The following is a 22,644-nucleotide window of genomic DNA, read 5'->3' as shown; positions in this document are numbered from 1 at the left end:
CATCCACACATGTGGGCTTGGGGAGCGCCCCATCCACCCCCTTTTCATATCAAACTCATGGTGACCTCCCACTCACCTCCCCACCCCATTCCAAGACCCCTGGGAACCCTGTTCTGACTAGGAACAATGAGAAGAATGTGGGCTACATGGTGGTTGCCCCATCTGAAGGTAAACGCTGCCTCTGGAAACACCAAGACTCAGAGTAGAGCTGAACAGATCTGTGTTTGCTGCTTTCCTAGGCCCCGGGTCAAGTAACATTATGGCAGGACTTGAGAGCCTAGTGCAGGGAGGGCGGCAGGAAGGGAGGGAGGAAGAGAGGGAGGGAAGGGGCACGTGACTATCTCATGCCCTGGGGGATCCCACTGATAACAGCAGGGCTGGGGTGCACCTTCCCACGTGGTCAGGGATTGCAGCTGGGTGGATCTTAAGAAAGCCATTCAACACCTTGCTTCTAATCAATCCCCCTTAGGGAAGGGGAGAGAAAGTGGCAGGAAGCTGGCCTCACTAGACCAGGGAAGGACTGGGATGAGCAGGGTGGTATTCAGTGTTAACAGCCACATTGGTGGGCTCTGCTCCTGAGCTGCAGCTGTCTCTGTTCTCCACCCTAAGAAGACTCAGGCCAGGGTTTAATCTGAGAACCGAGTCAGCGCACTGAGGACCTCAGAATCACAAAACAGACGCTCAAAGATAAAACCAAGGGTCCAGTGGACTGCTCCAGTGTGAGGAGCCCTAGATGGTTGTAAGCAGAGAAGGGCAAACTAGTAAGACGGGGGTTTCAGATAGATTCCCTTAGTTCCCATACAAAAGGTGGATGGGGGGATCGTTTGGGACCAGGAGCTGAGGAGGTGACCAGCCAGGGAAGAGCCATGTGGGAGAGGGCCAGGTTAAGGCAGTGAGGAAAAGCCCTCAAGAACCGTCTCTTGGATTCTAGCTCCCCTCTGTCACCTGTTCCCTGAGGGCCTAGCCTATGCCACTGCTCAAAGACTGTCTACAAGCCCTCAGCCAACTCAGGGAAAACAAGGAGCAGAGGAGCTGGTCCAGGAACATAGGACAAATCAATGCGGCCTAGTCTCCCGGCTTGCCTACCTGGCTCCAAAACCAAAACGAGAGCCGCTGGGACCCAGGTGAGCACAGTATTGGCAGACAGTTCCAGAGAGAGAAACAGAGGCAGAAACAACTTTCCAAATACTGTTTACTTCACTGAACCTGGGGATGGGGAGAAGGTATGTGAGAGTCTGGGATGCCAAGCCTAGGAGTGCACGTTGACAACGGCGACATACAAGGCCAAGGTGCTGAGGGCCAGCAGCCCCGTCACCAGCGCTCGGGCCAGCAGTGCCGTCCAGCTGCCCAGGGAACAGAGGTGGACGAAGGTCCTGTGAGGAAACAGCACAATGAGGGAGGGAGAAGAGAAAACCTGGCCCATCTGGACCCGGCCTCCAACCCCACCCCGCTCACTCCATGACAAAGGCCTTGTAGACGCTAAGGAACATCAGGAGGAGGACTGCTGGCCGGTAAGTGTGGTACAGGTCGTAGCGAGTTATCATCCACACCTGGGCAGAGGCGACGATGTAATGGACCTGGAAGGAAGCGGGCAGTCAGGGCTGGGCCTCAAGAGGAGTAGAGCCACCAGCAAAGGAGGTGTGTGTGGAGTAAGCGGGACTGCGTACCAGGCTGATGTTGGAGTCGATGCTCATCTGGATGTATTTCCAGTCAAACTCAATGCCCCGAGCTCCAACCCAGAGGGGGATGCAGCTGAGGAAGGCAAAGGGAGGGATTCTCCAGTACCCAGACACCCTCAGCACCCAGAATCTGAGTGAGCCCCCCCCTCCTCCAGCACCCCCTGGAACCCAGGTGTCCTTTCTCAGGAGTCTGGGCTCCAGGCTGCTGCACACACCGGGACATAATGAGCTCGGCGGTGGCCCAGCCCAGGGCAGCAACCATGATCTTGTATTCCCCCTTGCCGGCATTCCGGGACATGACAAGGTTTAGGCCTATCAGGTCTGCCACGTCCACGCTGGCCTTCATGAACTCCTGTGGGTCAGGTTGAGGCTTGAGTAAGCACAGGTGCCAGGGGCCCCCACTCCTGTACTCCCTCCCCCTCCCTTGCCCCCACTCACCCCAATGAAGTCATAGATGCCGCCTTCCCAGGTGGGAAAGAAAGTGGCCAAGAACAGCATCTGAGATCAGAACACAGAGAGGTCACCTCAAGGTGAGGGAAAGCAACCACGTGAATTGGGTGGCAAGTTAGTATGTGGAGGGGAGTACACTGGGGTTCTGGGGGGCGGTGTCCATACGGAAGAGGGATCACCAGAGAGCAGCAAGAAGGCAGAAGCTAGGGTGACTGAGGGCAGGGGCTTGGAAGTCTGGGTCCTGCGGTGTTCACAGGGGATCGAGGTCAGGTCTGGAGGCGCCGCGGCTGGTTATCTACCAGAGCAGTGGTAGCAGTGCTGGGACTTGGGGTTAGTCAGCGGCTCTTAGTAGTTAGTATCCAAAACCCTCTTGGCCACGTAATCGAGTGTTCTCAGTGTTACTAAAAGTGCTCTACAAAAGTTGCTCGGGGACCTCTCCTCGGGTTACAGCCCTTCCAAGCCTGGCTTCCCTAGGCATTCTGGAGCACCCAGTTGGGGTGCGGGAATGGCCCCACCTCCGGGGTCCGGGCAGGGGCAGAGACGAGGGTCCTCCGAGCCCTAGCGCGGCACCGCTGGCGCCCTCACCTTGCACAGCTGCACGAACAGGTAGGTGACCCCGGCCTGGACGCACTTCCAGAAGGCGTTGTACTCCGACCTGCGAGAGTGGGCGGTGAGGGGTCGGCTCGACCCGCGGCACCCCCTTCCCACCGCCCCGCGGCCTCCCCGCACTCACAGGCCGCTGCACTTGTAGGTGATGAAGTAGGGGAAGTAGGCCAGGGCGAAGCAGTTCCCGAAGTGGAAGAGCGTCATGACCCCGGCCGCCCGGCCCGCCGGAGCGCGCCTCTCTGCCTCGGCTGCCTGGCGCCCGAGCCCGGGCCTGGCGCCCACCTGCCTCCGCCGCGGCCCGCGCGGCCTTCTGGGAGCCGGAGTCCGTGGCGCGGCGCGCTGACGTCATCCGGCTCCGCCGCGGCGCCCGGGGGCGGCCAGCAAGGAGCCTGCTCCGGAGCTGGACCCCGTGCCGTCCCGGTCTCTCTGGAGCGGCTCTTGGGGTCTGGTTGCCCGGATCGAGCGAGCGCATGCGGAGCGGCTCTGGGTCCCGGACCCGACCCCGGCGTGACCGGCGCAGAGACATGGCGCGCAACTGTGAGCACTCTGGGTTTTTATTTTACCACTGGCCCAGCGGCACAGGCCCCTCGCGCGGGGACGCCCACCTTTCCCCGGGGGGCCGAGGACGGGGATGAGAAACAGGTTCCGGCCCGAGAGCACTGGGAAGCAGAGGTGGGTCAGCCTGTTTCACTTGTCTCTGCTGAACATGTAGCGGACGAGGTCCACCACCCGGTTACTGTAGCCATATTCATTGTCGTACCTGGGGAGGGATGGAGGGGGTTCAGGGGATCCTTTCCGACCACTCCCACTCTGCCCACCACGGTCTCTGACCCCTTCCCCCTTTACCAGGAAATGAGCTTCACGAAGTTGTCGTTGAGCGCGATGCCGGCCTTAGCATCGAAGATAGACGAGTGGCTATCGCTAAGGAAGTCCGTGGACACGACCTGAACATCAGAATTTCAAAGATAAGCGTGGGTCGCAGAAGAAGGACCTTCAGGAGCTCAGTCTGTTGGGCGCACAGTGTTTGATGGAGCCCCACTCTGTCCAGGTTCTGGGGACAGGGTATGAGGGAGACTCATGGGGGGCATTGCAGGTAGGGGCCAGGCTAAAGGATACAGACTGCAAACAGCCTTTGATGCTGCACCAACAGACATCTCTTCCTGGGAATCCTGCAAGGGGGATGAGTTGCCAGAGGCCCTTGAGGGAAGGTGGTGAGCCTGGCTCTGGAAGACTAGGAGGATCTGGTCAGCTCCACCCCTCAGTAGGGTCTGAGGTGGAAGGAACTGGAGCATGAAGCCCCTGGGGGTTTGACCCTAGCATGGTGGAAGGCTACAGGAAGGCTTCCAGCTCTGAGGATGACGTGATCTGACTTCTTTAAGAGATCCCGGCAGCTTTGGGAGGGTGGACTTGAAGGAGCTAAAGCAGGGAGACAGCACCAAAGTGGACTGATGGAGCAGAGGGAGGTGATACCCGTTCCTCACAGGGAAGGCCATGGGCCATGGCCGGCCCTAAGCAAGTGTTGAAAAATGGGAGTCCTTGTCTTGTTCACTAAGCATGGTGTTGAACACCTGCTGTATGCCAGGCCCTGGAAGATGGCTGGAGCTATGGAAGTGAAAAAGGAGTCCCAAGGTCACTACTGTCTTGGAGTGTTCATGCTAGCAGAGCCAACAGTGACCATGAAATGACATTTCAGGTAAGGACAAGGGCCACAAAAAGAGGTGAGAGGTTTAAGTAGTGACTTGGAGAAGGTGAGGACGCACTGTGTGGCTACTTGAGGGAACAGCAGTCCAGACCAAAGGGGAGCAAGTACAGAGACCCTGATTTGGTGGGGAGAGCTGACCTTCCCAGTCCTGCAGGTCCTATTTTTAATACGCTGCAAACAACTCCTTGGCAAATGGAAAACCACGCTCCCTCCCCAGGGGGCTCTTCCCAGGGTCCCTTCTCCTCAGCCCCTACCTCATCCTCCGTGTAGGCAAGGATGCCAGCCATGGGCCCCTTGGCTGCTGCTTTGATGGCATCCTTGATGGCTGAGTATGGGGTAGGCTGGGCCAGGCGGCAGGTCAGGTCCACCACAGACACGTCTGGGGTTGGTACTCGGAATGCCATTCCTGTCAGCTTCCTGAAGAATCCCACAGCAGGGGCAGGAGTCAGAACCCAGGGGCCTCGCCACCATTCCCCCTTGTCTCTGCTTTTGCCACACTGGACACCTCCAGGATTGGGGGCCAGTCCAGTCCTTCTGGGGTGTGCCCTCGCCCCAGTTGCAGCCTCATGCCCTCATACCCTTTGAGGTCTGGGATGACTTTGCCCACGGCCTTGGCAGCCCCCGTGGAGGCTGGGATGATGTTCTGGTGGGCGCCCCGTCCGTCTCGCCAAGCTTTCTTCGACGGCCCATCCACTGTCTTCTGGGTGGCCGTGTAGGAATGGACTGTGGTCTTAAGAAGGAAGAGGGCCAAGGTGAGGCCTTCCTGGCTCCTAGGCTTCTTCTTCCCAGGCCCAAGGTTAGCGGTCCAGGTGTGGAGGTTGGCAAGGCCACAACCACCCAGGAGGAGCACATGCAGGCAGGATCCAGAGTTCAAAGGATGTCACCACTGGTGGGCTTCTCCCCACACAGAAAACCAGTCTCTCCCTGTTAACTCCACACACGAAGCAAGTACGGGAGGAAGAGGTACAGGTTCCCAGCTGGGTCTCCTGCCCCGCCCCCTTTCCCCAGCTTACCATCAGGCCTTCCAGAATCCCAAATCGTTCATGGATGACCTTGGCGAGGGGGGCCAGGCAGTTGGTGGTGCAGGACGCATTGCTGAAACAGCCAGGAGTGCCAGGGCACTGTGAGGTGAGCTGCAGAGCCGCCCCTCCCCCCTTACCTGACCTTCAGGGTTTGCACACAGACTTGGTTTGCTGAAAACTTGGGCTGGGGATGAGGGAGCAGTGGGGAGTAGAAGCTCCCCAAGCATGTTCTGAGAATATTTCTAACTGATGGCTTTAGGGTAACGTGAACAAGAGGGCTGCTAAGACCTTGGGAAGGAGAAGTGGAGTGAAGTGAAGACAGCACCAGGGGGCGAGGGGGAATGGTGAGGGTGAGAGGATTCCTATCTCCCTCACCCTCCACCCCCAGGCTTGTCCTTTAGGCACACCCTGCAGAACATTGCTGCCTATACGTTGTTACCTGACGATTTTCATGGAGCTGGGGTTATATTCCTTTTCGTTCACCCCCATGACAAACATGGGTGCGTCTGGAGAGGGCGCACAGATGACCACACGCTGGGCACCTGCCTCGATGTGGGCCTAGAGAAGAAGCAGAGTGTCATGAGGCACTTCGAGTGCCACCCCACCCAGGCAGCCCCGGGTGTCTCCTCCCAACTTACCTTAGTTTCCTCTAAGGACAGGTACACACCGGTGGCCTCCACCACAAAGGGGCTCCCGACAGACTTCCAGGGGATTTCTTTGGGCTGCTTGCTGTGGAGGGGCGGCAGCGCTGTCAGTCGGTCTCTCCCCTGCCTGGCCTCCCCTTCCCAGTCCCTGGCCTTCACCATTTGAGAAAGGCTGACCCGAGGCCTTCCTGCCAGGCCACCTGGCAGGAATGAGCGGCTTCCTCGTCTCCCCGGGCATCGTGCATGGTTCTTCTCACTCTGTGGTCATCTGGCAGGTCCCCTTTTTCATCATCTGACCCAAGCAGCTCTTCTCTTATCCCCCCCTCCCCCGCTTTGTCTGCCTTCCAAATTGGGGAAAGGGCCCTTCAACAAATTCCTCTGCAGCAATTGGGGTGCTGGCATGCGGCAGAGTCAGTGACCCTGGAGACCCCAGCCCCCTCTGCTAGGTTGTCATGGACCGTGCCCTCCTGGCCAGGGGCCTGTTTTGAGGATTCTGTTCATTCGTTCTTCAAGGAAGTACTGAGGCTACCCACTGGGCCTGTGCCCACAGATGCCAGAGCAGCAGTGGTCCTGCAGACTGACAGGGCCCTCCCTGCGGGAGCGCTGCATGAGGCTTCTTGGGAGGAGGACCTTCCTGGTGCTCTCTGCACACCTCGGGCCCTTCTCCCTGCTCTGGCTGTGGTGGGTATGATCAGCATCCCCATCAGACACACGAGGAGACCAAGCTTTGTTCCCTTGCCCAAGGTCACACAACAGGAAGGTGGGGGAGCAGGATAAAGTACACACATAAGCCACACTGCTTGTGCAGACATGCCAGAGGGCATCCATGGTGCTGTAATGCAGAGCAGTGGGGCACACACTGAGGGGGCACCTGTGTGGGGGCGGAGCAGCACTGGGAGGGTACCCTAGGGGACAGGGATAATGGTGTCCAGACCCAGGAAGGAAAGGACTCTGAGCAACAGCTGCTCTGCTGGAATCTGGAATTGTTTTTGCTGTCAATGACTTCAAATTGGGGTCAGACAGCTTCTCGCATTCTGACTTTGCAGTCCTCACCTCCACCCACACCTGACCACCGATGGACAGCAGGGCTGAGAGTGGGCCTGCTGGGAAGAGCCCTGGGAAGGCTGTGGGTCTTGCCTGCGGCTGGAGAGGGCTTGCGGACGTGCGTGTGTGTAAAATGGAAGGCAGCCCCAGGGCCAGCAGTGGCTAATTTACCTTAGATAAAGTAGATTTACTGATTCCCATTTTATGAATTTAAATTTTTTTTTTTTGGTATTTTGAAAATGTATTGGTGATTTTGACTTGCTAAGTCGCTTCAGTCATGTCCGACTCTGTGTGACCCCATGGACGGCAGCCCACTAGGCTCCCCTGTCCCTGGGGTTCTCCAGGCAAGAACACTGGAGTGGGTTGCCATTTCCTTCTCCAATGCATGAAAGTGAAAAGTGAAAGTGAAGTCGCTCAGTCATGTCCGACTCTTAGCGACCTCATGGACTGCAGCCCACCAGGCTCCTCCATTCATGGGATTTTCCAGGCAAGACTACTGGAGTGGGGTGCCGTTGCCTTCTCCTACAAGATTTTGACTTACTAGATTTTAAACATCTTTAAGGGACTTCCCTGGTGGTCCAGTGGTTAAGAATCCACTTTGCAATGCAGGGGACACGGGTTTGAGTCCTAAGGTAGGGGAACTAAGATCCCACATGCAGCAGGGCAACCGAGCCCACGTATGGCAACCACTGAGCCCACGGGCTGCAACCAAGACCTGAGGGAACCAAATAAATATTTCACAAATACATCTTTAGATAAAGGAGGAGTGTTTGTATCAGTGAGAACTGGGTGAAGTGGGTTCTAAGGTGCTGGAGCAGGGTTCCAAGAGGTTGATCGCCAGTGTGTCTTTGGTGACATGGGGCTGGGGCATGGGGCACATGGTGGGGAACCCTGTCAGCAGCTGGGATTTTGTATGTGGGGTGATGGGAAAGCCACTGGAGGATTTAAGTGGGGATGGGGGGTAACCAGTCCAGCTGTTGAAGAAGGGTTCTGTGGCTGCTATGTAGGAACTGAATGGAAGTAGTTGGGCTAGATGGTGATGCTGTTTCCAGGGCAGGGGGATAAATAGATTGAAGGGTTGAAGGATAATCAAGAGTTGAATTTTAGACAGGTTGAGTTGATAGGCCTGAGAGAAAACACACACATATGTATTAAATAAAAAGTGTTTTGAGGACAGTGGGGCATCTTTCTAGATCAGTGCTTCACCATTCTAGGGGTCAGGCGCTTCTCCGAGATCACCTCTCCAAACCAGTACCTGGAAGCATATGCACATACAGTTTGGGGGGTTACAAACTGAACCCTACATGAGAGCCTGGAATCTTTTTCTAATCACCTCTACAACCCCTGCATTAGTATGTTTCAGCTTGGCATCAGACAGCCGCCCTTACCACTGGAAAACACTGATCTCATTGTTATCGACGACCAGTCGTCCATTCTTGTGTTCCACGCTCCCCTTGTATCGCCCGTGGGTGGAGTCATACTTAAACATGTACACCTGCAGGAGACAGAATGACTTCTAGTCCTGGGGTGGATGGGGAGTGAGCAGTGCCCCCCACCCCGTGAGGGGTCCACCGGGCAGCTGGGAGCCCCCACAGAGCTCCCCCGAACCCCTTCGCCACTCTGGTCCCACTGTCTCCCACCCTGCCTTTTGTCTGCTGCTCACCATGTATTCCAGGTCAATGAATGGGTCGTTCACTGCTACCACCTTAACGCCCTTCTCCATGCAGGCACGCAGCACTAGGCGACCGATGCGTCCGAATCTGCCAGGGAGAAGGCTGGGGGTTTGTCCTCAGAGTCCCCAGCCAGCAGGCAGAGGAGGGGGGCGGGAGGGAGGGGCTAAAAGAGGCCTGCTCAGGGACTGGGTGGGATGTCTCAATCTGGGGAAGACGGTCGCATCCCTGTGTGGGCCAGTGTCATTTTGCTCACACGATCTCGCCCGTTTCCACCACTTTTTGTGTTTCTCTGCCCCTCTGTCCTCTCACCCCTATTCCTCACTTCATAGCTGGATGCATCCTGTAGAACTTGAGGTCAGATTATATCTCTCAAGCTGAAAAATGAAAACCTCTATCCCCGTCTATCAGTAAAACCAGATCCAAACTCCTCACCACGGTCCTCCAGGCCCCTGTGTGGCTTTCCGCCATCCTCCGTCCTCTTCTCCTTTGCTTGTGCCGCCCCCCACCAGCTGTGCTGAATTCCTGTCTGTCCTTAGAACACTGAGCTGCCCCCTACACCCCATAGCCATTGCTTGCTGCCCCACTGTCACTCAGGGCATTGTCGGACTCCAGTGTCACTTCCCAGAGGCTTCCTTGAGTCCCTGGCTAACATAGCCCTCTTCAATCTTACTCTCCCCCCAAGTTCCACACTGTTCACCACTGAGCTGCCATGTTCCATATTCATTGACTTTCTGCCCAAATGTGAGCTCTCTGAAGGTGGAGCCCTCTTGACTTTATCCCTGTGTTTCTCCAGGATGGGCAGGATGAAAGCATTGGAAAAGCCCCCTTTAGTAATAGAGAGTCGTTGTTTAGTCGCTATGTCATGTCCGACTCTGTGGCCCCGTGGACTGTAGCCCACCAGGTTCCTCTGTCCATGTCCATGGGATTTCCCAGTCAAGAATACTGGAATGGGTTGCCATTTCCTTCTCCACGGGATCTTCCCAAACCTGGGATCAAACCCAGGTCTCCTGCATTGCAGGCAGATTCTTTAGCTGAGCCACCAGGGAAGCCCAACTGGGTAGAGCTTTAGGGGTAGGCCCTAAAGCTTTGGGAACCGCTCAGGGGTGACTCACCCATTGATGCCAACTATCAGCTCCCGAACCTTCTTAGCTGCAGGAGGGGGTGGTGGTGGTGGAGGTGGTGGGACTTCCTCCTTGACTGGCTCCGGCTGGGGCTGGGGTGGGGGCTCAGGCTCTGCTTCAACCCTGGGCTCCGGCGGGGGTGGTGCTCTGGTTACTGTTGGGAGCAGGGGAGAGGGACAGTGAGCTAATGAGCTGCACCATCACTGCGACAGAACAAGCCATCTTTGCCAATCAGGATCTGCTGCTGGCTTCTGGCCCCTAGCGGCCAACTGTTGAGCCCAGTGTTTCCCAAAACTACCTAATCCAAAGAGAGAATAGGGGGGTGGGCTTGCTTTAAAATATCAGTGCCAGGGCCTCTTCCCTGGGGATTCTAATTCAGCGGATGTCGACTTTTAACAGCTGCTTGGGGTGATGGTCTCATTGCCTCCTGTTCCTCCTCTGTAAAATGGAGATGATAATGGTACTTCTTGCAGAGGATCACTGTAAGGATTAAATGAGGTGACACAGGTAGTGCTTACAAGAGAGTCTGGGAAACATGCCACACTCAATATTTTGAAGATTGTTTCCCAGACTTATCTGATAATTGATCTAGTCCAGTGGTCCCCAAACTGTTTTGGTAAGGATCACAGGAAGACCTCTTCCTAGGGAAATCTGACTGGCGGGTCTGCACTGAGTCCCAGGAATCCTGTTTCCAAGGTGATTCTTATCCTCAGAAACACAAGTCCATCGTAACATATCAAACAAATGGAAACCCCTATCAGCTTCTGCTTCTCCACACATGCATGTCCACATCCATACTGTGTTTAAAACACCTATGCTTGAAGCTGTGTTGTCTGAGCTACAGTTGAGGGCTTGATGTGGGGAGGAGGGACCTGGTGGAGACAGCAGTCAAGGGACTCTGGCTGGCAGAGGGTTTCAAGCTGGGGGTCAGGCCTGGATATCAGCCCTGGCTCAGCCATCTGCCAGCTGAGTTGTCTGAGCAAGGTAATGAAACTAGCCTGTTTCCTGGTGTCACACCTGACCCTTCACCTGGGGGCTACTGTGAGGACTCAGCGAGATCTCAAGGCACACTCGGTGCTGGTTTTAATAGAGGGGAGAACGTCTGACAGTGTATTCATGAGGAAAGGGAGACGGAAGGGATTGGAGAGAGACTGGAGGATGAAGGTTGGAGTTGTGTTTGGCACCAGAATCAAAGGGACTTTGGAGGGAGTGGGATTAGGAGCTGGGGGTCAGCTGACCTCTCTTCTAATCTCTCCAGTTTGCCAACGACCTTGTGACCTGAGGCTGGGCTGTGTGTGTTTCCAGTACCGCTACAAGTTCATAAAACTATTGGTCAATGTTTATTGGTGGTTATTGGTGACTTTAAGAATCTCTCTATTCCTTTGTGTTCTATTTCTGCTTCCGTGAAAAGGGGGGATTTCTTCATATGGTGAAGAGTAGGGATCTGAGCCTACTCTGTGACCTTTCAGGAGAAACCCCAGCTGGTCCTTCTTTTGCAACTTCCCCCAGGCTTGCCTTCTTCCCTCTGCTCCTGGATCGGGTACATGGGCTGGGAAGGAAGAGCCTGGGGCAGCTTCAGTGATGAAGCCTCATCCGGTAGGTGAAACACGGTACTGGGCGCGCCTGCCGACACCCCTGAGGTGCGGAGGCTGCGAGCTGCCTAGCCTTCAGTCGGTAAGGGGGCGGGGAGGGAAGGGGGTGAAGATCCCGGGTGCCCCCTTGTAGACCCGGCTCCTGCCTCCGCCCAGGTCGGTTTCTACCCTCCATGGCGCTATTGGCGCAAAGCCCAGCCTGGAGGCGGGGGTCCCCTTCTCCTCCACCACTGTCATAGAACGCACTTTGCCCGCAAACCAGGTGGTGAGGAGAGTGGGGCTGCGGGGAGCGAAGGCAGCGAGTCAGGATGGAAGAGCCCCTGACCGGCAAGTGGTCCCTCACCCCGCGCCTCCTGTCCGGCTCTTGGTGGACGCTACCGGGGCGCCTCCCGCCCGCAGGGGCTCGGACCCACCGCCCTTTCTTCCCTCCCAGGGGTCGCTCCACCGCCTCCCTCACCAGGGCACGGCGGTCGCAGCAGCTGGACAACGGTGACATTGGTGAGGACGATGTCGCGTTTCGACATGGCCTTCTAAAGTTTCATGGCCCAGCCAGCCGCCCTGGCGCTCGCCGCGATGTTACTGCTTGACGGGGCTCAGGGCTGGAGGGACCGGAACATCTTACCGTGACGTCCTGTGACGTCACAGAGGAGCCGGCGTGAAGGCCCAGTCCCAGCCGAGGCACGTGGCCGCGGCCGTGTCCCACCCTTCCAAGACCACCCCTGGCGTCTCGAATGGAATCCAGCATTTTGCACTGATCTTCAAGGCCCTTTCTCGGTTCGTTCTTCTCCTTGGGCACACGGGCTCTATGCTCTTCTGGACCCTTCTCTGGATAGTTATCCTCGCTATTTCTTTTTGCCTGGAAGTCCTGTATTTATTCATTCGTTCTGGTATTCATTCAAGTTCTTCCCTTGGCAGCCTCTTGGTTTCCCTCAGGTGCCACGCTCTAAGAGAGCTCCTCCTAACTCCACATCTAAAGTTCTCTCCTTTCTCAGTCACTATCTGCCATGACCATAACTCCTGTCATCCAGGAATCTTTGTTTGACTTCCCATCCTGGGTTACATATGAAAATGTGCCAAACTGCTTTAGGGTTATACTCTATAATTTTCTTTTCCTCCCAGCATATCTCTTCTCTAAAGATCATTTTATTTTTCCGTTTTTTTCTTGCAAATTGTCTCTGCCCATTAGAGGGCTTGTCTGCCTTTGTCACTTTTATATCCCATTGACTAGAAGAATGGTACTTAAAAGGTGCTTGCTCAAGAAATAATTCCAGGATGAATGAATAAATGTAACCTTCTGAGGTTTCTTCTGATGCCCAATCTTGAGTCCTGTCCTCTCACACATGCTGTTCTTTTCCTGATGGCTTTTCATGTATTTAGTTTACCCTGATGCAGTTACTCCTTTGCTTGTTCGTCTCCCTGTTGGGACCATTGTTCTCTGTTTTGTTCATCACTGGTCCTCCAGCTCCTGTGCCTGACACAAAGCAGGCTTTCATTAAACATTCTGGGAAGAACACAGGGACCGATGGCCCCATCCCCCCACAGCATGGGGTGTGGGGGCTTGCTTGCTCATCTGTGACTCACAGGCAGGCACCTTCACCTGTAGGGCCAGTTGACACACAGTTGTGACCAAGATTTAGGGGGGATTTGGGCCAGGAGGGAGTCATCGTCCCAGAGAGAGGTGTGGAAGCAAGAAAGGGCAGAATGGCATAACCTCTTCCTTCCCCTGACCTCCATAAGGACTCAGTGTGCGAAGCATCTGCCATGAGACAGAGCAAGGGTGAGGCCCTCCTGCTTGGATGGGAAAGGTGAAACTGAAAATAAGTTGAGTGAACAGCTGGGGAGATGTCAACAAACCCAGACCAAAAAAGAGAACAGAGGTGGGGCGTACCAAATTTAACATGTATAGTCAAGGTGGAGGAAGTGTGCACAAATAAAACCAGGACTGAAAAGGGACCGATTTTGTATGCCTTTACAATAATATATGTGAAAAACTAGATGCAGTTAAAATGTTCTTAGAAAATACGAGGGATGGAAACTGATACAAAAAGAAATGGCAGGACTTCTCTGGTCTGGGAAGATCCCACAAGCCTCGGAACAATTAAGCCTGTGCAACGCAACTACTGTGCACAGTAACTACTGAAGCCCACGAGCCCTGGATATTGAGCTCCACAACCAGAGAAGCCACCGCAATGAGAAGCCTGCACACTGCAACTAGAGAAAACACATGCCCAGCAACACAGACCCCGCACCACCAAAAAAAAAAAAAGGAAATGGCAAATCTGCGTAGGCGAATAACAAGAGAAGAAACAAGGAGTTAAGATCTGTCCTCCCAAAGGGTGACTCAGATCCCAATGATTTTATGGGCAAGATGTGCTGAGGCCCTGGGAACAAATATTTGCCATTCTACGGGACCTAGTGCAGAGCCTAAGTGAAGCTGGGAAACCTAGAGGCAGCTCCTGTGCTGAGGCACTCTGGGTAGGGCCTGGGCTCTGAGGCCCTGTGGAGTGGCAGTCACACTGTGTGTACCCACATTGCACAGTTCATGAGTGCTGTGGGGTGCTGTGACAGCTCAGCTCCTGAAACCTCCACTACTCACTCTAGGAAACAGCAGAGAAAGGACAACTCCAGGTTAATCTCATATATGGAGATAGATGCCAAAGTCCTGAGTTAAATAGTGCAAGTGAGAATGAATGGTTTTTCCAGTAGTCATGTATGGATGTGAGAGTTGGATCATAAAGAAGGTTGAGCACGAGGAACTGACACTTTCGAACTGTGGTGTTGAAGAAGACTCTTGAGAGTCCCTTGGGAAGCAAGGAAACCAAACCAGTCAGTCCTAAAGGAAATCAACCCTGAATATTCATTGAAAAGACTGATGCTGAAGCTCCAATACTTTGGCCACCTGATGCAAAGAGCTGACTCATTGGAAAATACCCCGATGCTGGGAAAGATTGAGGGCAGGTGGAGAAGGGGGTGACAGAGGATGAGATGGTTGGATGGCATCACCAACTCAATGGACATGAGTTTGAGCAAAGATAGTGAAGAACAGGGAAGCCTGATGTGTTGCAGTCCATGGGGTCGCAGAGTCAGACACGACTGGATGACTGAACAACAACAGTGAGAACTATGCACTGAAGAGAAGGATGGAGACTGACAGAAAATGGAAGGATGGGGCGGGGAGAGAGGAACGGAGTGCGTTTCTGAAGGAGAAGCCCCACCTCTCAATCTTGGGGCAGATTAAGATTCTGAAGCTCACCCTTCCCCACCTAGCAACCTCCCGGCCTGGGAAACTCCCTCATTCTGGTGCTGGACAAGGGCAGGAAAGCCACACCTGAGGTTGCCCAGAGATTTGACTTTATCCTTGGACTGTGAAACCAACTTGGTGAGCTCAAGCTTGGAGAGGTGGCACAATTAATCATGGTCTATGGGCAGAGCCTAGAGAAGGCAGAAACTCCTGGCTTTCTGGGTCTGGATCCCTGGATCTGAGATGGAGCCCTGGGTCCTCCAGGGGGAGTGGATCTTGTCGCCCTTGTTGAGCAAAGCCTGAAAACACGTGCAGATTCTCGCCACACCTGTGTACCCACACGCATAACTCCGCCGCCCCCACCTGCTCACACCCAGCACATTCCTTCGTGCCTGGCCTGCCCACCTGCAAACCCATCTTCGCCCCCTCTCCCAGGCTCTCCCCTTGGCACCAAAACCCAAATATCTTTCACCTGGCACCCAACTGTACCCACCCTCTGGCCATCATCCTTCTAGTCCCTCCAAACCAGTTCTACAGACCCACCAAGGACAGACCTACCACCGCCCCCTGCCCTTCGCTCTGATGTCCCTTTCCACACTGAGGCCAAATTCTCAGCTGTTTCTGTCTTCAGCCCTTGCCATTATGTCAACACTTGGGACTTCAGGTCAGGACTTAGGAGGCCTCGGGGAGGAGGGAGGAAGGGATGAGCTCCTGGCCCCCAGCCCAGGTTCTGGCTGACTGGCTCCTGCTGCCCTGGGTCTTCGGCTCCTCCCTGTGGCTGCCTCAACCGGCTTTTCAGGAGACACTACGTCCTGTCCCAGCTAGTGGCAATCAGTCCTCTGCCTTAGCCCAAGGGCTGGGAGGTAGGGCAAGAATGTGTTTCTGGTTCCAAAATCTGCCACCCTCACCAAGGGACCTGATGCTGCTCTGGGGACACATGCAAACTTCCCTCCATCATGCTCTGAGACCCAGGCTCAGGCCTGGACTCTCATCCCCTGATTTCTTCTAATCCATTCATTGTTCAACCTACAAATGTTTACTGAATGTTCTCGAAGCTCAGGATACAGCATGACCAACACAGACAAAGGCCCTCTGGAAGTCTACAAACTGATAGGGGTGTGTGTGTGTGTGTGCTCAGTCATGTCTGACTCTTTGCGATCCCATGGACTGTTGCCCCCCAGGCTCCTCTCTGTGGGGATTCTGCAGGCAAGAATCCAGTGAGTGGGTTGCCATGCCCTCCTCCAGGGGATCTTCCCAGCCCAGGGATTGAACTGAGATCTCCTGCATTGGCAGGTGGGTTCTTTACCACTGCGCCACCTGGGAAGCATGCAATCTGATAGGTGAGACAGACAATAAAAAATAATTTCGGATTGTAGTAAGAGCTTATAAAAAGTAAAGGATGACATTACAGAGTATAACTGGGGGAGGGCCAGGGAAGGGTGTTTTGAGAAGGTGACATCTGAGGCAAGAAGAGAGCGAGGAGGAACCCAACCTGTGAAAATCTGAGTTCTTCATTCCGGGCAGAGAGAAGAGCAAGTGCCAAGGGCATGAGGCAGGAATGAGCTCGGTGTGTTTGAGGACCATAGAGAAGACCTGTGTGGCTGGAGCATAGTAAGTGCAGGGGGCAGGGGTCAACAACAACAAGCAGAGCAAGGTCTAATGATTGTTTCCACTCCCTGAGGGGTGCTTCTGGCCCCTGCTCCCCATCTTTTCAGAGCCTTGTTGCTGGGGAAGCTGGATCCTTAGACCCCCTGAGAGGAGTGAAGATGCTGAAGAACCAGCCGGGGTCCTAGGGATGGAGGGTGACAGAAGATGGGGTTGGGAGAGATGAAGCCTGGATAGTAACTGAGGAGTGAAAAGAGCAGGTGATTGAAAGGGCAGACATATGGGCTCTGGGGTGGAGGGTGCGAGCTGGGCAAGGAGCAAAGATGCCGTGTGAGTCTTCTTCATTCATGACTCACCCTCTCTTCCTCCTCTTCTCATTGCTCAACCCCAGATCTCCCTGGGAAATACCTCCCGACTGGGGACGAAGTACCTCACAGGGTAATTGAGTCATGAGGGGTGGAGAAGAGCAGAGGAGGCAGAGGATAAATAGCAGCTTTGCCTCCCTGGCTCTTCTCTGCATCCTCCCCGCTTGCCCAACAATATGCATCTTGCCCGTTTGCTCAGCTCCTGCTCCCTCCTGCTGCTACTGGGGGCCCTGCCTGGATGGGCGGCCAACAATGACCCCATTGAGAAGGTCATTGAAGGGATCAACCGAGGGCTGAGCAGTGCAGAGAGAGAGGTGGGCAAGGCCCTGGAAGGCATCAACAATGGAATCACTCAAGCTGGAAGGGAAGTGGAGAAAGTTTTTAATGGACTCAGCAGCATGGGGAACCAGGCCGGCAAGGAGCTGGACAAGGGCGTCCAGGGGCTCAACCACGGCTTGGACAAGGTAGCCCATGGAATCAACAATGGCGTCGGACATGCAGGAAAGGAAGCAGAGAAGCTTGCCCATGGGGTCAACTATGCTGCTGGACAGGTTGGGAAGGAGGCAGACAAAGTGATTCAGGGGGTCCATCATGGGGTCAACCAGGTGGGAAGTGATGCAGGGAGGTTTGGCCAGGGGGCCCACCATGCTGCCGGGCAGGCTGGGAGCGAGGCAGAGAAGTTTGGGCAGGGGGCCCACCATGCCGCTGGGCAGGCTGGGAAAGAGGCAGAGAAGTTTGGGCAGGGGGCCCACCATGCCGTGGGGCAGGCTGGGAAAGAAGGAGAAAAAATAGTCCAGGGAGTCCAACATGGAGTGAATCAGGCTGGGAAGGAGGCAGAGAAGTTTGGGCAGGGGGCCCACCATGCCGCTGGGCAGGCTGGGAAAGAAGGAGAAAAAATAGTCCAGGGAGTCCAACATGGAGTGAATCAGGCTGGGAAGGAGGCAGAGAAGTTTGGGCAGGGGGCCCACCATGCCGCTGGGCAGGCTGGGAAAGAAGGAGAAAAAATAGTCCAAGGGGTTCATCATGGATTGAATCAGGCTGGGAAGGAGGCAGAGAAGTTTGGTCAGGGGGTCCACCATGCCGTGGGGCAGGCTGGGAAAGAAGGAGAAAAAATAGTCCAGGGGGTCCAACATGGAGTGAATCAGGCTGGGAAGGAGGCAGAGAAGTTTGGGCAGGGGGTCCACCATGCCACTGGGCAGTTTGGGAACGAGGCAGAGAAGTTTGGGCAGGGGGCCCACCATGCCACTGGGCAGTTTGGGAACGAGGCAGAGAAGTTTGGGCAGGGGGCCCACCATGCCACTGGGCAGGCTGGGAAAGAAGGAGAAAAAATAGTCCAAGGGGTTCATCATGGATTGAATCAGGCTGGGAAGGAGGCAGAGAAGTTTGGTCAGGGGGTCCACCATGCCGTGGGGCAGGCTGGGAAAGAAGGAGAAAAAATAGTCCAGGGGGTCCAACATGGAGTGAATCAGGCTGGGAAGGAGGCAGAGAAGTTTGGGCAGGGAGTCCACCATGCCATTGAACAGGCCGGAAAGGAGGCGGGTAAAGTGGGTCAAGGGGTCCATGATGGGGTCAACCAGGCCGGCAAGGAGGCAGAGAAATTGGGCCACGGGGTCAACCACGCGGCTGGCCAGGCTGGAAAGGAAGCGGAGAAACTTGGCCAAGGTGTCCACCACGCTGCAGGCCAGGCCGGGAAGGAGGAGGACAGGTTGCAGCAGAATGTTCATAATGGGGTCAACCAAGCCGGCAAGGAGGCCAACCAGCTGCTGAATGTAGGTGAACAGGGCTGGGGAAGTGGGGAGAAGGGTGTTGGGGGAGGGAGAGGTTCAACCCTTGGGACATTTTGGGGAGCCCACGTCACCATCATTTGGTGAAAGACGCTTGGGCAGCTAAGCTTGGGGGAAGCTTAGGCTTCCCACTCTCCATCTCCCTTACAAAGGAGCTGGTGGCCAACCGGTCAGACTGATTAAGCCATCTTATCTGCAAAGCCCTATATCAGAGAGTGTGAAAGGGACCCCAGCCCCACCTCCAGGGAGCTGTCCTCCCAGTTAAGGCGATTGGTAGGGAGGAGCACAGCCTCCCCTGGGGAACAGGAAGCAGTTACTGAGGCCAAGATCTATTATGGAGCAAAGAGAATGAGTGTTGAGAAAACCCAGAACGTCAGCATGAACTTGAGGATTAGCTTTGGGAGATAAGCCCATTCTGTTTAATTTTCATAGCAAGCCTCTGAGGTAGTCAGAGTAAGGATGCTGACTCCCTGATTCTCAGATAAGGAACCGGAAGCTCAGCGAGGTTTGAGGGACTTGCCAAGGTCACGTGGCTAGCACACAGCTTTAGTGAATTGCAAATTAGGCTTCTTTCTCTTCCTCCACACTGTCCTGTCTGAGGAGGCCTTCCAGAGGATCTTTCTTCCTTCCTTTGTTTGTTTCTTTCTTACTCCATGCCATGCAGCATGGTCTTCCCTGGTGGCTCAGATGGTAAAGAATTTGCCTGCAAGACCAAAGACCTGAGTTCGATCCCTGGGTTGGGAAGATCCCCTGGAGGAGGGCATGGCAACTCACTCCAGTATTCTTGCCTGGAGAATCCCCATGGACAGAGGAGCCCGGTGGGCTACAGTCCATGGGGTTGCAAAGAGTCAGACATGATGGAGCAACTAAGCATAGAGAGCATAGCCATGCGGCATATGGGATCTTAGTTCCCAATCAGGGATCCAAGTCCCACCTCCTGCATTGGAAGTTCGGAGTCTTAACTACTGGATCACCAGGGAGACTTCCTGGGGGATTTCTGATCCCCACTTAGGTAGAGGGGACAGATACTGGGAGGCAAGCTGCACCACGCACGGCATTACAGGCACCAAGGAGGAGCAAGAGAAGGCTGACTCCTGCCTGCCCCAGTTCCCCACTCCCCACTCTCCATGTGGAGTCTTGGGACACCAGCTTTCAGACTGGCCCAGGCCTCGAAAGCTGCCAGCCACGGAGCCAGGGATGGGTGGGTATGGAGAGAGGAACTATGTTGAAAGTGTGCAGGGTAAGGGAGAGGGCTGAGTCAGGTGCCAGGATTCACTGAATAGAGCCCAAGAGTGGGTGGTTTGTTTGGGGATTCAAGGCTAGCAGCAGCAGTGCAGAGGCGGAGGCACTGCTGAGAGTCTGGGGAGGGTTCAGGATGGGGATCAGCCCGAATTAGTGATCAGGCTGGAGTGTGTGTAGCAGAGTGTGTTAGAGGTCAGGACGGAGGTTAAACTATGGTCTTGGCTCCTCTGGGCTCCCTTTCCGGTGGGGCCCCTTCTCAGTAACTAAGAACATCTCATTAACCAGAACAAAAGGGAATTGAGGGAAGACTGACCAGTAAGGGCAGACATGGTTCCTGGCTTCTCCTCCCATCTCTCATGGAATTCCCACAGCCACGTGGGCTTTGGGTTTTCTTCCTGGACAGTGCGGGTTGGCGGGTGAGCTTATGCCTCCCACCCTAGCCCCAGTCCCCCTAGGGGAAACGGGCCACTGGGAAAAAAGAAGTTGGGAGACCCTCAAGGTCTCGGGGGTTGTAACAACAGTCTGGGCTTCGTCCACAGGACGGTCATCCAGGCGGATCCACCGCCCAGCACGGAGGGGCCGCAACCACAACCTTAACATCTGGAGTAAGTCTCAAGCACACAGCGTGGACTTGGAGGGTGGTGGTGCGGGGAACGGAGGCTCTCCTCAGATGGTAGGTGGGACAGATGCTGGGGACTGACCCTCTTGTCCTTGAATTTCAGGCTTCGGTCAACAAGCCCTTCATGGCCTTGTCAGCCCTGTGGAAGGTGAGTGCCCAGGTGGTTTCTGGGAGATGTTCTCACACCCGCTCCCATCACCTGTCCATTGAGAGCTGCGCTGCAGACACTCAGGCTCTGCAGATGCCAGCCAACCCGTTTCCCAGCTCTGGTCTGCCTCGTCTCCCTCTCTCTGCCCTTCACATCCTGCGCTCACCTTTTGGGCTCTTTCTATTCCCATCCAAGCAGAAGAGACCTCCAGGGGTCCTTATGCATCTGGGCGCCAGGGAGGGAGGGGCTGCCGAAACCTTCCCATGTGTGCCCGTCACCAACCGCCTTGGCATCTCCTGCCACACCCCCTCCCTTCACTGTGACTCCCTCGGCGGTTTTGTTCCTGCTGTCTTGTGGCAACATCCTGGGTGGCGGGAACCCCAGCTCTGTCCCTGGTGGACAGCAAGTCCCTCCCCACCCCCACCCCCACTCCCCACCAGGCTAAAGGCTCCTCTGGGATCCTGGGCCTCCCTCTAGACCCAAAGAGAAGTCTTAGGTCTCGTCTGTGCTCAGTACATTCAGCAGCCTGAAACTGGGTCCAATGGGTGAGGGTGTAGAACAGCCCTAAGACTATGCCAGAAACTCAGAGACACACCCTTGTTTATCCCTGGGCTCTGGCGGTGGTGGAGGATCCTCTCAGGCAAAGCAGACAAGGCTTCTCAGTCTCTACCGAGGCTCCTGGCACCTGTGTCTGGGTGGACCGGCTCCCTGTTCTTCCTGAGTCTAGGTGCCGCCTTCCTTAAAACAGTCCCTGGAACAGAAGCAATTCCTGACCAGAGTAGCTAGTCTCCCTCTCCTCTCTCTAGGGGGTGTGAGGGCACAGGACTCTGCATCCATTCCCTCTCTCCTTCTCTCCTCCAGAGCGTCACCAGCATCATTCCCTAAGCTGATGAACTGGCCTGGTTGAAGAGACTGACATTCCTATTGTCATATCCGCTGAAGTGACCTGAAGGAGCTGGGGCACGCAGGGCGGGGTTGGGGGGGTCGGGGAAGGGAAGGGGGAGGATGGATTTCTAGAGTCCCTTGGGGACAATACTGAGACTTATGAATAAATACAACAGTCTGTACAACATCATGGTCCATTGTGCTCCCTAAGCGGGGGATCCACGGGAGGAGGCTTGTCTTTCCTCCTCTTGCTGCTTTGCTGGAGGAGCTGGGAGTCTGATGCACAGGATAGGTGGAGCTGGAGATTTCAGCCTGATCTGATGGAAGAGGGTAGTTACAGGGACAGGTTATACTTCACTAGTGCAAAGTTTGTGCTTGGCACCAAGAGGAAATCCATGCAGGGAAAGCCCCTCTGGGCCAGTAGTGGTGGGAGGAGCCCGGGGAAAAACTGGCAGGAACCTTGATGGAGCCCAAAAAGTTAGCATCCTCATTCAGGGGTGTGGCACCAAAGGAATACCAATAGTAACCCATGTGTATTGTGTAATTAAGGCATTCTAGGCTCCCCGTACATTACATTTATGACCTCACCAAATCCTCCCAATTGACCAGTTAGGTAAGTTCAGTTCAGTTCAGCTGCTCAGTCGTGTCCGACTCTTTGCGACCCCATGAATCGCAGCACACCAGGCCTCCCTGTCCATCACCAACTCCCGGAGTTCACTCAGACTCACGTCCAGCGAGTCAGTGATGCCATCCAGCCATCTCATCCTCTGTCTTCCCTTTCTTCTCCTGCCCCCAATCCCTCCCAGCATCAGAGTCTTTTCCAATGAGTCAACTCTTCGCATGAGGTGGCCAAAGTACTGGAGTTTCAGCTTTAGCATCATTCCTTCCAAAGAAATCCCAGGGTTGATCTCCTTCAGAATGGACTGGTTGGATCTCCTTGCAGTCCAAGGGACTCTCAAGAGTCTTCTCCAACACCACAGTTCAAAAGAATCAATTCTTTGGCGCTCAGCCTTCTTCACAGTCCAACTCTCACATCCATACATGACTACTGGAAAAACCATAGCCTTGACTAGACGGACCTTAGTCGGCAAAGTAATGTCTCTGCTTTTGAATATACTGTCTAGGTTGGTCATGACTTTTCTTCCAAGGAGTAAGCGTCTTTTAATTTCATGGCTGCAATCTCCATCTGCAGTAAGAGGTACTGCTATTGCCTCATTTTATA

The 22,644-nt window shown here is 54.9% G+C and overlaps 3 protein-coding genes and 1 long non-coding RNA gene across 8 annotated transcripts; 2 read left to right on the top strand and 2 right to left on the bottom strand.

Annotated features, from left to right (window-relative positions):
- TMEM147 (transmembrane protein 147) lies at positions 1,209–2,939 on the bottom strand. The gene is given in 7 exon segments (NM_001314309.1): positions 1,209–1,373; positions 1,456–1,577; positions 1,668–1,752; positions 1,895–2,031; positions 2,118–2,177; positions 2,715–2,784; positions 2,863–2,939. Coding segments are annotated over 7 exon segments (675 nt in total). The 3' UTR covers positions 1,209–1,249.
- On the bottom strand, positions 3,272–13,748 carry GAPDHS (glyceraldehyde-3-phosphate dehydrogenase, spermatogenic). The gene is made up of 11 exons (XM_018063404.1): positions 11,991–13,748; positions 9,933–10,095; positions 8,811–8,907; positions 8,536–8,642; positions 6,098–6,188; positions 5,899–6,017; positions 5,451–5,532; positions 5,016–5,167; positions 4,692–4,854; positions 3,582–3,679; positions 3,272–3,495 (listed from the first exon to the last, which is right to left on the bottom strand). The coding sequence occupies exons 1-11, from the start codon at positions 12,055–12,057 to the stop codon at positions 3,423–3,425; spliced, it is 1,212 nt and encodes a 403-aa protein (XP_017918893.1). The 5' UTR covers positions 12,058–13,748; the 3' UTR covers positions 3,272–3,422.
- On the top strand, positions 10,046–12,850 carry LOC108638120. Its single transcript, XR_001919596.1, has 2 exons — positions 10,046–11,537; positions 11,967–12,850. It is a non-coding gene; the product is annotated as an uncharacterized LOC108638120 (long non-coding RNA).
- SBSN (suprabasin) lies at positions 16,856–21,607 on the top strand. Of its 5 annotated transcripts, none has more exons than XM_018063341.1 (5): positions 16,856–17,469; positions 17,794–18,513; positions 20,310–20,375; positions 20,493–20,537; positions 21,399–21,607. In XM_018063341.1, exons 1-5 carry the CDS (start codon positions 16,921–16,923, stop codon positions 21,420–21,422), a joined length of 1,404 nt encoding a protein of 467 aa, XP_017918830.1. In that variant the 5' UTR covers positions 16,856–16,920; the 3' UTR covers positions 21,423–21,607. The 5 variants fall into 5 exon arrangements, with proteins under 5 accessions (XP_017918830.1, XP_017918827.1, XP_017918829.1 ...); XM_018063338.1 differs by having other exon boundaries at positions 17,578–18,513; XM_018063340.1 differs by having other exon boundaries at positions 16,856–17,565; positions 17,782–18,513.

The sequence above is a fragment of the Capra hircus genome, chromosome 18, assembly GCF_001704415.2.
Source record: "Capra hircus breed San Clemente chromosome 18, ASM170441v1, whole genome shotgun sequence".
NCBI classification, from domain to species: Eukaryota; Metazoa; Chordata; class Mammalia; order Artiodactyla; family Bovidae; genus Capra; species Capra hircus.
Note: the sequence above shows the minus strand (reverse complement) of the source record. Positions and strands in the feature narration are given on the sequence as shown.